The 14,094-nt window shown below is 55.6% G+C and overlaps 2 protein-coding genes across 4 annotated transcripts; one reads left to right on the top strand and one right to left on the bottom strand.

The window, feature by feature from the left end:
• The first annotated feature begins 855 nt into the window (after window positions 1-855).
• Window positions 856-2,561, top strand: LOC135416612 (filaggrin-like). Of its 2 annotated transcripts, none has more exons than XM_064659886.1 (2): window positions 856-1,415; window positions 1,479-2,561. In XM_064659886.1, the coding sequence occupies exons 1-2, from the start codon at window positions 1,051-1,053 to the stop codon at window positions 2,341-2,343; spliced, it is 1,230 nt and encodes a 409-aa protein (XP_064515956.1). In that variant the 5' UTR covers window positions 856-1,050; the 3' UTR covers window positions 2,344-2,561. The 2 variants fall into 2 exon arrangements, with proteins under 2 accessions (XP_064515956.1, XP_064515957.1); XM_064659887.1 differs by having other exon boundaries at window positions 1,021-1,415; window positions 1,501-2,561.
• LOC135416581 (SITS-binding protein-like) lies at window positions 2,506-13,153 on the bottom strand. Of its 2 annotated transcripts, XM_064659825.1 has the most exons (11): window positions 12,933-13,153; window positions 11,667-12,150; window positions 9,821-9,992; window positions 8,880-9,084; window positions 8,613-8,763; window positions 8,344-8,523; window positions 7,647-7,915; window positions 7,076-7,212; window positions 5,909-6,030; window positions 4,732-4,911; window positions 2,506-4,247 (listed from the first exon to the last, which is right to left on the bottom strand). In XM_064659825.1, exons 2-11 carry the CDS (start codon window positions 12,123-12,125, stop codon window positions 4,074-4,076), a joined length of 2,049 nt encoding a protein of 682 aa, XP_064515895.1. In that variant the 5' UTR covers window positions 12,126-12,150; window positions 12,933-13,153; the 3' UTR covers window positions 2,506-4,073. The 2 variants fall into 2 exon arrangements, with proteins under 2 accessions (XP_064515895.1, XP_064515894.1); XM_064659824.1 differs by lacking the exon at window positions 12,933-13,153 and having other exon boundaries at window positions 11,667-12,878.
• Window positions 13,154-14,094: the final 941 nt, after the last annotated feature.

Below are 14,094 nucleotides of genomic sequence, written 5' to 3'. Positions count from 1 at the left end.
TACCGTGATGCACCGCGCGCCCCCGCGGAAGGGCACGTCTGACGGGCGCCGCGCGCCGCGTGGCGCGCCGGGTGTTGTAGTTCCTTTGCGGCTCCTGTGAGCGGGAAAAGGCGGGAGGAAAACTACAACTCCCGTCGGGCTGTGCGCGAGAGCCGGCGCGCCCGTGACAGCGACTTCATCGAGGGAAGCCCGTCCGGGACTTGGAGTCCCAATGTCCCCCCCCACCGCTGGCCATGTCCCCAAGTGCACAGACACATCCACGCGTTAGATCCCTCCAGGGGTGGCGACTCCATCGCTTCTCCGGGCAGCCTGTGCCAGTGCGGGGTGCTGCGAGCCCAACTACAGCCCGTTCCCAAAAGCATCCTTGTTTTTGTTGTTCCCAAAAAGCATCCATCTCAGCCCAAGGCACGGCTCCTTCGGAAATTCCTCTTGTCTTCTTATTGACCTAAAATGCCTTCCTTTTTTTCCACGCAGTTCTGAGTAGGAAGCACTAGTCTATCCAATTATTCCATTACATAGGAGATGGAGTTTTTTCAGTCTTTATTCGATTATTGTAGAAGGATTTATGTCCTTGCTGGCTGAAGGACTAAGAGCCTTCAGACCATTTATTTTAATCAGCAATATTAACAGACCTGAGATCATGAAGAAAACTGGGTAAATGTGAATCCAGCAAAGTGTATGTTTGGGAGATGTTTTCTAACCTAGCAGTGCAATGAAACCCAAGAATTCTGGGTCTGTCTCCATGGAGCTTCACCCAAGGAGAGAAGGAGCCTTACTTGTCATAGACTCATAGAATGGTTTGTGTTCAAAGGAACCTTAAAGCCTGTTCAGTCCCATGGGCAGGGACACCTTCCACTATCTCAGTTTGCTCAAGCCCCGTCCAACCTGGCCTTGGACACTTCCAGAGATGGGGCAGCTGCAGCTTCTCTGGGAAATCCACTCCAGTGCTTCAGCACCCTCACAGGACAGAATTTCTTCCCAGTATCCCATCTAACCCCACCCTCTGGCAGTGGGAAGCCATTCCCCCTTGTCCAGTGACTACAGTTCCTGATGAGTCGCAGCCCTGGGTGTGCTGAGGGCACCTGTGGCCATCGTGGTGCCACCTCGGGGACCTCCCTCTGGGGCTCCATTCTGGAGTCCCCTCCTGTGACACCATCTCACCCTCGAAGACACAAAGTCTATCTGCTGACACGTGTCCCCAAACCCAGCCACAGCACCCCGGCCCTTCGGGGCTGTCCCTTTGTGACACGGGCGTGTGACGGGGCCGACCTCACCCGTGACACGGCGACATGGGCCGTGTCAGAAAGGGCCGTGTCCCAGCATTCCATGGAATCGGGATGGGGGCACAGATCTTCAGTCAACCCCGTGGGGAGACTGGTGGGCGGCAGGCCCCGCGTGACAACACCGCTGCTGAGGTGTGGGACGGCTCCGAAGGGACGAGGCGCTGTGGGATTTTTTTGAGGGACGCGTGTGCGCAGAGAGCCTTTGTGTCTCTTGCAGGGCGAGATGTCATCGAAGGAGGACTCTCCAGAGCCGGGCACCTCTGCTGCCAGCACCAGCCAGGAGCCACGGGATGGCAGCGAGGAGAACCCCGCCTGCCCGGCGTGCCGGGACATCGACACCAAGTGCTCCAGCTTGTGCTGGCACTGCTTCTGCCGCTTCTGCCTGTGGGACTGGAGCCTCGGCGACGCCGCGTGCCCCCAGTGCCAGCGGCCCATCCGCCACACGTACCCCCAGCACGTGGCCCTGTACCACGAGGTGCAGGACCAGGTGTACGACAGCAAGCAGAGGCAGCTCGGCCGCTCGGAGCAAGGCACGTGGAGCCACTCAGGACACAGTGGCAGCAGCCACGATGAGCCCCCGGAGCAGGGCCAAAGGAGGTCCTTGAGGTGGAACCGTGACGGCCACCAGTGGTCTCAGCACGCCCAAGGGAGCAGCTTCTTGAGAAGGAGGAGGCGTCGGCGGAGAAGGAGGAGGCGTCAGTGGAGAGGGGATCGGGACAATGTGCCCGGCGAGGGTCGAGCTCCAGGGTCCGAACAGGACACCTCAGACTCCTCGTGGGGGAGGCGATCCCGGCATGGGTCCCGCATGCCACGGAGCCAAGATCAGCAGGGACAGGCACGGGGCCGCCGCAGCAGACAGAGGTGGCGGAGGAGGAACAGGGAGCGATCCCACGGCTGGCGCAGGCAATGGAGCAGGTCCCGCAGGCAACGCCGGGACACCCAGACATCGTCCTCAGGAACGGAGCCCCACAGTGACTCCTCGAGGCAGAGGCACTGGAGGAGCAGGAATGCTGGTGAGCAACGAGCTCCAAGGCACCAGCAGCACATCCCAGACTCCTAAGGGAGGAACCGGTACCGGTGCAGGACCCAGAGCCATGCAGGGCACAGGACCCAACAGCCCACCCTCCCAAGAGGGGAAAGGCCACGCTCAGTCCTGGCACAGGACAGCCCAGAGTGTCCAGCCAGCCTTCTGTGATCTCCCAGCATGGAGCCACCAGATCCTCTCTGGGCATCCCGTTCCGGGGTTTGACTCCCTCCGAATAAACAAATGTCACTTTAGCCAGCGCTTCCTTTATTTCCCTTTGTGCTTTTTGCTGTCTCAGGAGCCTCCACAGGTATTTTGGAGCACCCCAGGCCGTGGGGGTGCCTTGGGTTGCCCTTATGAGCCCTATCCTTTCCCTCTCTGTGCTCCCTCCAGCCCCATCATGTGCCTCTGTGGATCAAGGAAGGAGCAGGGGGTTCTCCCCACATCCCCACGGGCTCTTCCCCTCTCCGTGCCCCAGGATTCCACAGCTGAATTTGATTTATTTGGAATTTTTTTTTTTTTTTGCCTTTCCTCCAATTTTATCCGGGGAAACTTTGCTGGGAAAAGCTGGAAGCCCTTAGCATTTTTTCAGCGGAGCCACGCCTTGGTACAGGAACATTTTCCACAAAAAAAGGTGTAGCTGATGCCACTCAGTGCTGGAGGTGCCCGAGCCCTGCCCCAGGGCCAAAACTTGCCCTTCACTTCCCTCCCAGCTGTCACCCAGTCCCTGTCCCTAAATGCCAGCCTTTGGAATCACCCCAATAACCTGCACTGTCCCATTTATCCCTAACTTGGGATATCAGTGTAGTTGATAATCTCCCTAAATGCACGTTCAGCACGTGGGACATGGATTTTGCCAATGGATACGTCCTGTGCTGGATGGAAGGAGGCTGATCCCACTGGATCCCTCTTGCACTGCTAGAAATAATTGGGAACAGAAGCCATAAAATTCAACAGATGGTGAAAAACAGGACCTGGGGCTCACAGGGCTCAGTGCTGAGCTCTGGAGCTTGTGGGCAAGGATCCTGGATGTCCACATCATGCTCTGGTAGAGCCACTCCTTTCCTTGAGTGAATTTATTTTTCTTCCACATAAACCTGCTTCAAATAGATCCGGAGTTCACCCATTTTCCCAGATTATCCTCAAAGGGGGGCTCTTGCTACCAGAGACTCCTGGCAAACACACCCAGTGTCCGGTGGGAGAAGCAAGGAATGCCGGGCACAGGAGGGGGCCACGCACAGGAGCAGAACTATCCTGTTAATTTTTCCCTGGATTTACTTTTCTCATTAAATCCCAAACTTCCCATTTGGTGTAAGCTGAACAGAGCTGTCCTGTTTAGTTTTCCCTGGATTTACTTTTTTTTTCACTCAGTACAAAACTTCCCATCGGGTATAAGCTGATGTTTGTTTATCTCCCCGGAAAATCCACTCCCTGGCCAAGGCAGCCTCTCTGAGCACCTTGCCAGGGATCTGGAAACACTGGATGTGTCCACCTAAACGCACTCACACAAATATTTCAATGGGAAAACCCTGGAAAGATACAGGTGAGCATTCATTGTGGGTGGATGGTGGTGGCAGAGCCATATTGCTGTTATTTTCGGATAACAGCGAGTAAGAAAACTCAAACAATTTTTCCTGAAATAAAAAAAGAAAAAACAACAAAATAAAGGCTCTTGGAAAAGTGCAAACAGTCTGGAAGTGTCAGGGAAGAGCCTGTGGCCAGCGCTGCTCTCCGAGGTCACCGTCCAGGAGCTGCCCAGGCTGGATTCAGGAGGTCTTTACGAACACGGGCACCTCGGCCAGGCTGGCAGAGTAATTCCTGAGGATGGTGCCTCCATCAAACACACGGGCAGAGCTGGTGTCCAGCCAGAGGTGCCCTTCTCCAGGCAGGAAGACATCCCTCCACGTTTGTCCTTTTTCTGTTATGGGAGCAACCAGGACCTGCAGTGAAAAAAAAAAAAAAAAGAAAGAAAAAAGAACTTTAGCAGGTGGGATTGGGCGGGATGTACGTGTGGGGATGAGATGGGATTTCCAGGGAATCCTGGAATGGTTTAGATTGGAAGGAACCTTAAAGCCCATCTCATTCCACCCCCTGCCATGGGCAGGGACACCTTCCACTATCCCAGGTTGTTCCAAGTCCCGTCCAACCTGGCCTTAAAACTATTTTCCCTTGTTTTACGGGAAAAGCGGTATCCAGCATTCTGAGACTATTGATTCCTGCTAAATGATTTCACTTCCAAAGCTGAAAGAGGTTTCCAGGGCCCTGAATAAGAGTTCTGTGAAGAAAGCCAAGCTTTTCCAAAAAGGAAAAACCCCAAACCCACATCAACCAGCTGCTTTGGCTTGGATTTAAATCTGCTTGACTACGAAGCTCCGGTTTGTGTTTCGGCAGAGCTGGGCTCACAGGATGGTGCAGAATTCCCACCTCATCTCCAATGAGAAATTCATCCTCTATGGTGAAGGCGGTCGGATCCGTGGGGCTGAGCCACCAGGCTGGACGGAAGATGGGGTGTCCCAAACTCTGCCACTCCTCGCTGTATTTGAGGAGGAGCGGCAGCACAAAGTCCCGGTGCCTCTGGATGCATTGGCGGGTCAGGTTCAGGACCTGCAGGGTCAGAGGGAAATCCATGAGGAGTCTGACATCCAGGAAACAGCAAAGCAGGCAGGGAAAAATGAAAATAAATAAATAAATATTTTTTTTTTTATATATATATTCCCTTGGGAAGAGAGGTGACTGAATTCCAATGTCCTGATCAAGTTATGGCAGCCAACAAGGTACAAACAGGGCTGATATTGGATATTAATTTATGTGGGTATAAATCCATTGATAACAGGTTTAACTCAATTGATAATGCATATGAATCCACTGGATTTAAATGGTTTAAATCCACTGATAGTGGATGTGAATCCATTTGAATTAGATCCATTATCAATGGATATAAACCCACTGTATTTAAATTTTTTATAATGAATATTAATTGGATTTTAATGGATTTAAATCTATTGATAATGAATATAAATCCATGAGATTTGAATGGATTTAAATCCATTGATAATGAATATAAATCCATGGGATTTGAATGGATTTAAATCCATTGATAATGGATATTAATTAATTGGATTTAAATGGATTTAAATCCATGGACAGTGGATACAAATCCAGTGGATTTACATGGATTTAAATACACTGACAGTGGATCTAAATCCATTGTATTTACATGGATTTAGATCCCTTGATAATTGATATAAATCCTTTGGATTAAAATGGATTTAAATCTATTGATAATTGGTATAAACCCATTGGTTTTAAATCTACTGATAACGGATACGAATCTGCTGCATTTAAATTGATAAAATCCATTGATAATGGATACGAATCCATTGGATTTAAATGGATTTAAATCCATTGATATTGTATATAAACCCCTTGGGATTGAAATGGATTTACATCCATCGACAACTGGATATAAATCTGTTAATTTAAATGGATTTAAGTGGATTTAAATCCACTGATAATGGACATAAATCCTTTCCATTTAAATCCCTCAGATTTTCCTCATGAGAGAGCCGGTGTCATCCTGGTCAGGGTCAGGGATACACACCCAGGAGTCACAGCAGAGCCAGGGTGGGGACCCGAAGGCCATCACGGGCAGGAAGGTGACGATCTGCAGCCACCGCACGAACAGCTCCGGGTCCCCCGTGGAGTCACCGGCCAGGCTCCCTCCTGCGGGAACACAGGGCTCAGTGGGGCTGCTCAGGGGCCTCCCACGGGAAAAGGCAGCTCTTGGGAACACTTAGAGCCCCTTCCGGCGCCTAAAGCCCCCCCTGGGAGCCGGAGCATCCCTGGGAGCCATCGCTCCAAAAACCTGCCCCAGCTTCCCTAGAAACGGCACGAGCCGAGGGCTCTCCCAGCCACCCACGAATGCCCATTTCCCCCAGAGGCTTTTCCCAGCTTTTGCAGCTCTCAGAATGTTGGGACACAACCCAAGGGGCCACGTGCCCCAGTAGCAAACACCCCAGCCCTCTCCATGCAGGGGGACCTGCGCTCCCGTCCCGCTTCCCTGGAATAAGCCGAGGGGTTCAGCGTCCGTCGGGGTGGGAACTGCCGTGCTGGGATTGCCTGAGCCACATTTTCTAAGGAAAACAGGCTAAAAATAGAGGCCAAATTGAAAAAACTGCTTCCAACCCCTATTTAGGGGCTGTTATTTAGCTCCATTCTCCAGGTCTGAAACCCCGTCCACTCCAAGAAAAGGGGCAACAATCCGCTTGGCCCTGATTAGAGGTTGTTTCTTGCCTTTTATAATGTGTTTATTTAAGGATTTCTCCAGCCATTGTGCTTTGGGGCAGAAAGGCAAACTTGGAGCAGAGCTGCTTGAGCTTTAGGAACATCCACTCCCCAGCCAGGAGCCTGGGGATGTGGATCCTGGCTAAGGGCTCCCTCCTGGCTGTACCGGGTGGGATTTAGCCCAAGCCAAGCCCTGTGGGGGTGGGTTGTGGTGGAGCTCTGCAAAGGGCATCCCCAGAGACCCGGCTGCTGATGGGGCTGCCTGGTAATATTTACAGCATGTTCTTTTGTTTTTAATTCCTCAGCTGATTCCCTGGCAACGTTCATCCCAACCAAACCAGCGGAACAGAAAATCGGGCAGCAAAGTGCTCCAAGCCTTCCCCTAGCACACCTAAGGTGCAAATGCACCTCCTGCCTCGAAAAACTCCGCAAAAATCACCGAGGAAAAGGCAGAAATAGGGAAAAAAACCAAACAAATCCTTACCTACAGTGTCAGGGATGAAGAAGTTGTAGCCCAAGAGGCTGTAGTGCAGCACGGAGGGGATCAGCCCCTTCAGCCCCGCGTGGCTCCAGTCGGAGCGCAGGGGGCTCATCTGGACGAACAGAGGGAGGTGACTGGAGCTGGGGAGACAAAACAAACCCTTAGAGGTGCTTGGAGGGCTCACAGGAGCCGAAATTCCACGATGCCTGGCTGGCTTGGCAGTCACTGGGGTCAGATAGAGAATCCTGGAATGGTCTGGGTGGGAAGGGACATTAAAGCCCACCACCCCCGCCATGAGCAGGGACACCTTCCACCAGCCCAGATTGCTCCAAGCCCCATCCAACCTGGCCTTGGACACTTCCAGGGATGGGGCAGCCACAGCTTCTCTGGGCAACCTGTGCCAGGGCCTCACCAACCTCAGATCCCACACGGATCATCGACTCCAACATGCTGCCCTAGACCACCCTCCGTGCCACTTCCCTGGGTGCTGAGCACTCCTGGCATCCCAAGGACATCCCCTCAACCATCCCCCAGGCACTCACACACCCCTTGGCTCCGTGTCCTCGGTACCCACCCGGCCCCGGCGCTGACGACGGTGCCATTGCCCAGTGTCGCCAGTGCTGCCGCCAACACCCTGGTGTATCCATCGCCTGCCAGCTCGGCGGGAGGTGGGACATCCTGCTCCAGGAAGGAATTACCCTCGACTCCCTCAAAGGCCACGTGTGTGGCCCCCAGCGCCTGCCGCAGGCGCCGGGCACGTGCCAGGTACCAGGCCAGCGCCGCCTCGCTGGTGACGTTCAGGCGGGCACAGAGCTGCCCCTTCCAGGTGGTCAGCAGTGGGATCTGAGGATGAGGACGGAAGTGGCTGTTAGATCCATAAAATATCCTGCTTATTCCAGGGTGTGAGGCTGGGGGATGCCGCTCTGCCCCCGCGCTGCGGCGCAGCACGTGGTGTCAACCCTCCCTCAATTCCCCCCCAAAAACCCCCCAGTGGGTGGAAACGTGGCTCATCATTAAACTGACCACAAAAACAACAAAAAAAAATGGAGCTGAGGGATTTTCTGAACATGGGTAACTTTTTAAAATCTTTTGGAAGTGTGGGAATTTCCAAGCTGCTTCCGTAGGAGCCAGGAGAGAAGCTGCTCCCCACAGCACTGCTGTGCCCCAGCACAGGGGCACTGGGCTGTTCCCCCTGTAAGTAATAAACCCGAGGGGGTTTATCCAGTGCTAATTTTTGGGGTTAGGGTTGAGGGGGGTGCTGTATCCCGTACCGTGCTGCCCCCAGGTCGGGGCTGGCGGCTCAGCCAGTATCCCGCGGCCTCGCCGCGGTGCAGGGATTGCAGGAAGAGCGGGGAGGTGATGCTGGCGTAGGGGGACAGAGTGATGGAGAGCTGCAGAGGCTCCACCAGGGCCGGGTCCTGCCTCTTCCTGCGCTCCGAGGGCACGTGCTCCTGCGGGAGGGAAAGGCAGGGAGGGGTGGTCGGTGGGAGCGGCGATGCCGAGCTCTCCGTGGGCGCGGGGCGCGGGGGGACGCTCTTACCGCCGCGGCCAGGATGGCGGTGCCGCGCTCCCCCAGGGCCACGACCCCCTCCTGAAGGCCGTGCCGCTTCAACCTCCTCACCAGCGACCTCAAACCTCGCTTGATTTTGGCGGCGGAACCCTCCGGGCCGTGGTACCGCCACATCGGGGACCTGCGGGGTGGGAAAAGCCGGGGTGGTGTCGCGGTTTTGGGCCGGAACAAGATGCTCCGGGCAGCGACCTGGGGCTCCCGGGAGGATGCCCATCGCCGGGAGGAGGGAACACCCACCCCAGGAGCGCCGTGTCCGGCCGTGCCCGTGCCGGCCCCGCCGGGGGGTTGCCCCTGTGCCGGTGCGCGGCCGCCACGTCGGTGCCGATGCAGAGCAGGTACCGCAGCGGCTCCGCCCGGCCCGCCGGCGTCTCCAGGCAGAAGTGCCGGTGGCTCTCCAGCGACAGGAGCAGGGGCACGTCGGGCGCCACCGTCACCGTCACTCCTGGGGGGAGGAAAGGGGGAATTCGGTGTCTCGGCGAGCGCCCGGCTCCTCCCAGTCCTGGCACTTGTGCGCTGCCAAGACCTCCCCGACTGATCCCACCGCAGATCCAGCCATGCCGACCGTCCCCATTCTGTTCCTGCTATTCCCTTGTAGCCTCCAAAATGCCTTTCAAGGGCTAGATTTCTCCCATTCCTGCCTTTTTTTGCTCAGCATGCAGTGGCTGCAGCAGTTCAGGGTGGCTGCAGCAGTTCAGGGCAGCTGCGGGTCACTGGATAAATTTGGGGGAATACCCAAAGTTCAGTGCTCTGCAGAATAATCCCAATGTCCACCCAAAAACGACAACAGCAGCTGAACTCCTGCCTGAATCCAGCATCCCACAGCAGCAGCAGGGAGCTGTGAAGCCACTCAAGCGGAGATAGAGGAAGCAGCAATGGGCACAGACTTAAGAAAAAAAAATCCCAGACACGTGAAGGGTACAGGATGTCCCCGGGGTGACCTGGACCGTGCCATCCTCAGGCACTCAGGTTCAATATCACAGCCTTTCCCACAGGGATGAGGCGGTGTGGGATCCAGGCAGTGCCACATCCTGCTGCCGGTTGTCATTACGTTTGTAGGGTATTTAATTCTCGGAGGCATCTACGCCGCTCTTAAACCAGCTGCTTTAGAGGTGAGGAGGGGGATGGGGAAGCACAGGGATTGAAGCCATAGGACAGGGGACAGGGAAGGCTGTGATTACCTGTCGAGCCCAGGAAGTACCTGTCCAGGACAGGCCCAAAGCCGTCGGGGTTGGCGCCGAGGTCTCCGCTGACGAAGGGCTGCGCGGGGCTCTCGGCGCCGTTGAGGGGCCAGCGCTGGGCACGGATGCTTGGCCCGCCGTACCAGGAGACATTGGCCATGGAAAAGCAATCCTGCAACCGGGAGAGCATCGTTAAAGAGCAAGGAACGCTCAGGGTGAGGAAGAAAGGTCAGGTTGGGTGAGGCCGGGAGCAAACTGTGCTAGTGGAAGGTGTCCCTGCCTGTGGAATGGGGTGAGCTTTGAATTCACCTTCAGGAGCCCAGCTGGGAAATCTGTTTGGGGTTTCTTGGTTTGTTTGGGGTTTTTGTTTGGTTGTTTTTTCTTTCTTTGGTGCTTTTTCTTTGTTTGCTTTACTTCTAAGTTTGTTTTACTTTTAAGGGCATTAACCTTTCTATCCGCTTTTCCCAGAGTTTCTGGCACGAATTTACAGCTGCAACTGCCCTCACCTGAGGGAGGCTTTAGCCCTCACCTCGATGGCACCACGGCATCCCTGGAGGGACACGTGCTCTCTCCCAAGGCACAGCTTCCCAAGGGCTCATAACAAGAATCTCCCTCAACGAGACTCAGTTTGGGGGATTTGGGACACTTCTCATAGGGCTGACAGGACCCTGTGCCCGGGGACATCCCCATCCTTGACCCGCCTCCTGCCAGAAACCATCCATTTTCACTTCAAAGCCTCTAAAACTTTCTCCTTTCTGCCAAGTCAAGGGATCAGCAGGACTTAAGAGTCCGCGTGACTTCCCAGGCGGGACGGGTTTCCCCGAAATCCCGAGGATTTGGGGCCGTGGAGGGAGGCTGGGGCAGGCAGAGGAGACCTGAAGAACCCCAACTCAGCCCACCCCCTGTTTATTCCCAATCCCAAGGCTTCAGAGCCTCCTGGAGCCCTGAGCTTGGGGCACAGAGAGGTTAAGTCTCTCCAAGAGGTGGGGAGAGGAGATGTAAATTATTAAAGTGGAAACCCTGGAGGCTCGGAATAGATGTACCAGGTGTCAGCTGAACTCATTACACCAGCTGGAAAAGAGGGAAAAACAGCCTGTCCTAAACTCAGATTCCTCTGGATCATATTTTCCAATGGTTTGTTTTTTTTAAAAAAAGTGGGGAAAAGCCTCTTCTGTCTTGCTCATCCTCTCGTACACCCCACACCAACGCCAGCAAAGGGGACCCAGCCCCGTACGCAGGGGTTGTGCTCAGGCAACACCTTCCACCCACCCAAAATGGTGCCAACAGGTGATTTACGGCTAAAGGGGAACAATCCCCTGTCCCACACCGCCCCATCCTGCTTTCCTCCCTGTCCTGGGGGCTCCCCACAACCGGACACCTCGCTCTGACAGGGTTCCTCCATCCCCTCCTAACTCTCCCTTTCAGGGCCTGCTTTCGTTTAACCGAGGGACAAAACAGGGAATGATACCAAAAATAAAGCCCCCCTCAGTGGGTTATTCCCATCCCATGGGAGCTGCCCATTGTGTCTGCGTTGGAATGGGCCTTCCCGAGGTTCTCGCCAGCATTGTCTCCAGCAGTTATTTACTCCATATAAACAGTGTCTCCATATAAACACAGTGCTCCCACCCTGGGGTCACCAACACGGCACCACCAGGGCCCCCTGGGGCTTTGGGGGGCTCAGCATCAGGTCACGATGCTGCCAAAAGGCTTTTCCCACCCAGTCGCTGGAGGCTGTGGGAGCTGGGGAGCTCCATGGGAGCTGGGGAATCCTGCCAGGCCAGACCCTGCTTGCTTTGGCTCGTTGGGCCCCGAACGATGCCGAGCTGGGCAGGGGGGTCCCCGTTACCTTCAGCGTCACGTCGGGGCGCAGGGGGGTCCAGCGGACGCCGTAGCACTCGGTGCCGGGGGCCGCCGGGGGCTCCAGGGAGAGCCGGAGCTCGGCGTCCTCCTCCCAGGAGTAGCAGAACTGGCCGCCGTCGTGCCAGCAGTGGTCCCGCGGCGGCGGGGGCTCGGCGGCCGGCACGCCGCCCACCGCGATCGCCGCCACCGCCCGCCCCGCCGGCAGCGCCCGCAGCACCAGGGCCCCGCGCCGGCGCTCCCACAGCATCCCGCTGGCCCGGCCCCGCAGCACCCACTCCTCCGGGGACTGCTCCAGGGCCTGCCAGGAGATGATGCCGATGGTCATGGCGAAGAAGACGGCCACGCCGAGGCAGCCGACGGCGCCTTTCCAGGGCTCCGTCATCTCCCTGAAGCCCAAGGTCCAGTTGGACTCTGGGATTTGGCCGGTGTGGCGGGAGAGGGGCATGGCGATGCTCCGCTTCTCAGCCCTCCTGCAGCGGCACGAGAAAGAAAAGCCTCTGGGGTTGCTCCGAAAGATTCCCTGGGACCGCTCCAAAAGCATGTACGAAAAATTAATTCCATTAAAAAAAAACGGTTTAAAAAGAAGGAAAGCTGCAGCTCTGTTCTCTCTGCACCGATCCGAGGGTAAGAGGGGTCCCTTCCACAGCCTCCTCTGTGGCAGATCCCGCTGCTGGGCTCGGTGATGGAGACTCAGCTCCCAAAGCCTGTCCTGGAGCCAGCTCAGCCCCTTGGCACGGCTGACAGCACCCACACGGTGACACCAAGGAGGAGGACACGCGTGGCCCAGAGCCCGGGAGGGAGATGGGGCCATGGCCGGTGGGAAGCGGGGCTGTTCTCCAGCCTCTGCTGATCCCTGGGGTTTGGCATCAAGTCACTGCTCCATTTGGAAGCAGCAGCAAATAGCCAGGGGTGCAGGAAAATATCACAGGATGGTTGGAGAAAAGGGGGGGGGGATGCAACATCCTCTTTCCATCTCTCTTCCCTGGAAAAGTATTTGGATATTGCACAGAGCAAAAAACACCCATGGGCAAGGTCCAGGTGCTGGGTGAGCCCAAGGGAACGGGCACCTGGTGCTCCCCCAGGTAAGGGGTCACCTGTGGTGACAGTGTCATGGGGTGGCACTTGTTGTTCCTGCACCTCAGGGTGCCCCCCCATCCCGCTGCCCGACGGCAGGTTGGGAATGGTGCCGTCCCCCCTGGCACAGCACACCCACCCCTACACCCCCCACCGCCCCCTCCCCACATTTCTTTACCTGAAGGCAGGTTCAGAGATGCTGTTGCAGCCTCTCAAGTCTCCTCAATGATTTTTCCCGCCGGTTTTCCCGCCGGCAGCAGGTTTTCCTCCTGTTTCCCAGGGCAGTTTTCCCTCCTGGCTGCATCCGAGAGCCGAGGCAACTTGATCCAGCCTAACCCAAGAGCGTTACTTAAGACCAGCTCCCTCCCTCCCACCCGCTCCCCTGCAGCTTGCACGTAGCCACAGGTGGCTGCTCATCAGAGACAGGGGCAGGAAATTAAAAATAATAAGTTTTAAAGGCTTTTTTTACAGGGGAATAATTTTAAAGGGTTTTTTTTTGCCGAGTTTTCGAGGTGGCTCTGGTTGAGCCTTTACCACGCACCTGTGAACCCACACGTGAGAAGCCCTGGCAGCGCTGAGAACTCCTTGTTCTGCTGCTTTGGATTTTGTGCTTGTTATTGTTATATTTTTGGGGATTCTATCCCTGTTTTTTACCTCACAAAAGCCACTGGACACCCCTCAGATCATCTCCGAGGCTGCCAAAACGGGAGCTGCAGGTAAGGGTGCTGCCTGCACCCCAAAGCAGAGGGAAGCAACTTCCTGAGACACTTGCAATCCCCATCAGTGCAAAAAACTGGAAATCTGGGATTTCCATCCATTTTCCATGCCCCAGTCACCGTTCACGCTTATCCCACCCTGCCTACAGGTGATCAGGGAAGACCTGGGTTTTCCAAGCAATATTACAACCCGTTGGCTGCCAAGATATAAAAAAACCTGGGATTTAAAAGCAATTCCCCATCGTGCATCCAGGCCAAACCCCGACAATCCCAAGCCCTGAACCCCAAGGCCAAAGCTCTGCTCACCTCTGATGTTGTTGCTCTTTGGGAAAATCCCAGGACAGCCAAATCCACCAGGAAAATTCTCATCCGTGGCTCAAGTAATTCCCTGGAGGGGCCTTTCCCCATCAGGATCAACTTTTCATTCCAGCTGGGGCAACATCCAGTGTGGGATGGAGGGAAAATGGGTGGATGGTGTCAGGACAAGCCTCTCCCTGGGCCTCCAGAGCAGGAGAGAAGGATGGATCCAGGATAAGGAGTAAGGATGAGTCAGGCTGCCCCAAAAACTTGGGTGTGAGCTGTGAGACAGTGATGTCCATCCCAAAGGAGCTGGGAATCCCCTGG

The sequence above is a fragment of the Pseudopipra pipra genome, chromosome 6 (genome assembly GCF_036250125.1).
Source record: "Pseudopipra pipra isolate bDixPip1 chromosome 6, bDixPip1.hap1, whole genome shotgun sequence".
In the NCBI taxonomy this organism is placed as follows: domain Eukaryota; kingdom Metazoa; phylum Chordata; class Aves; order Passeriformes; family Pipridae; genus Pseudopipra; species Pseudopipra pipra.
Note: the sequence above shows the minus strand (reverse complement) of the source record. Positions and strands in the feature narration are given on the sequence as shown.

Bases quoted from the DNA above. Each gene is read 5' to 3' on its own strand.
- LOC135416612 (XM_064659886.1), top strand. From the start codon at position 1,051: ATGAGTCGCAGCCCTGGGTGTGCTGAGGGCACCTGTGGCCATCGTGGT. The intron at 1,416-1,478 runs GTGTGGGACGGC...GCGTGTGCGCAG, and splicing joins GTGACAACACCGCTGCTGAG to AGAGCCTTTGTGTCTCTTGC.
- LOC135416581 (XM_064659824.1), bottom strand. From the start codon at position 12,491: ATGGCCCCATCTCCCTCCCGGGCTCTGGGCCACGCGTGTCCTCCTCCT. The intron at 9,085-9,820 runs GTAATCACAGCC...TCCTCCCCCCAG, and splicing joins GTACTTCCTGGGCTCGACAG to GAGTGACGGTGACGGTGGCG. The intron at 4,248-4,731 runs GTGGGAATTCTG...TTTTCACTGCAG, and splicing joins AATTTCTCATTGGAGATGAG to GTCCTGGTTGCTCCCATAAC.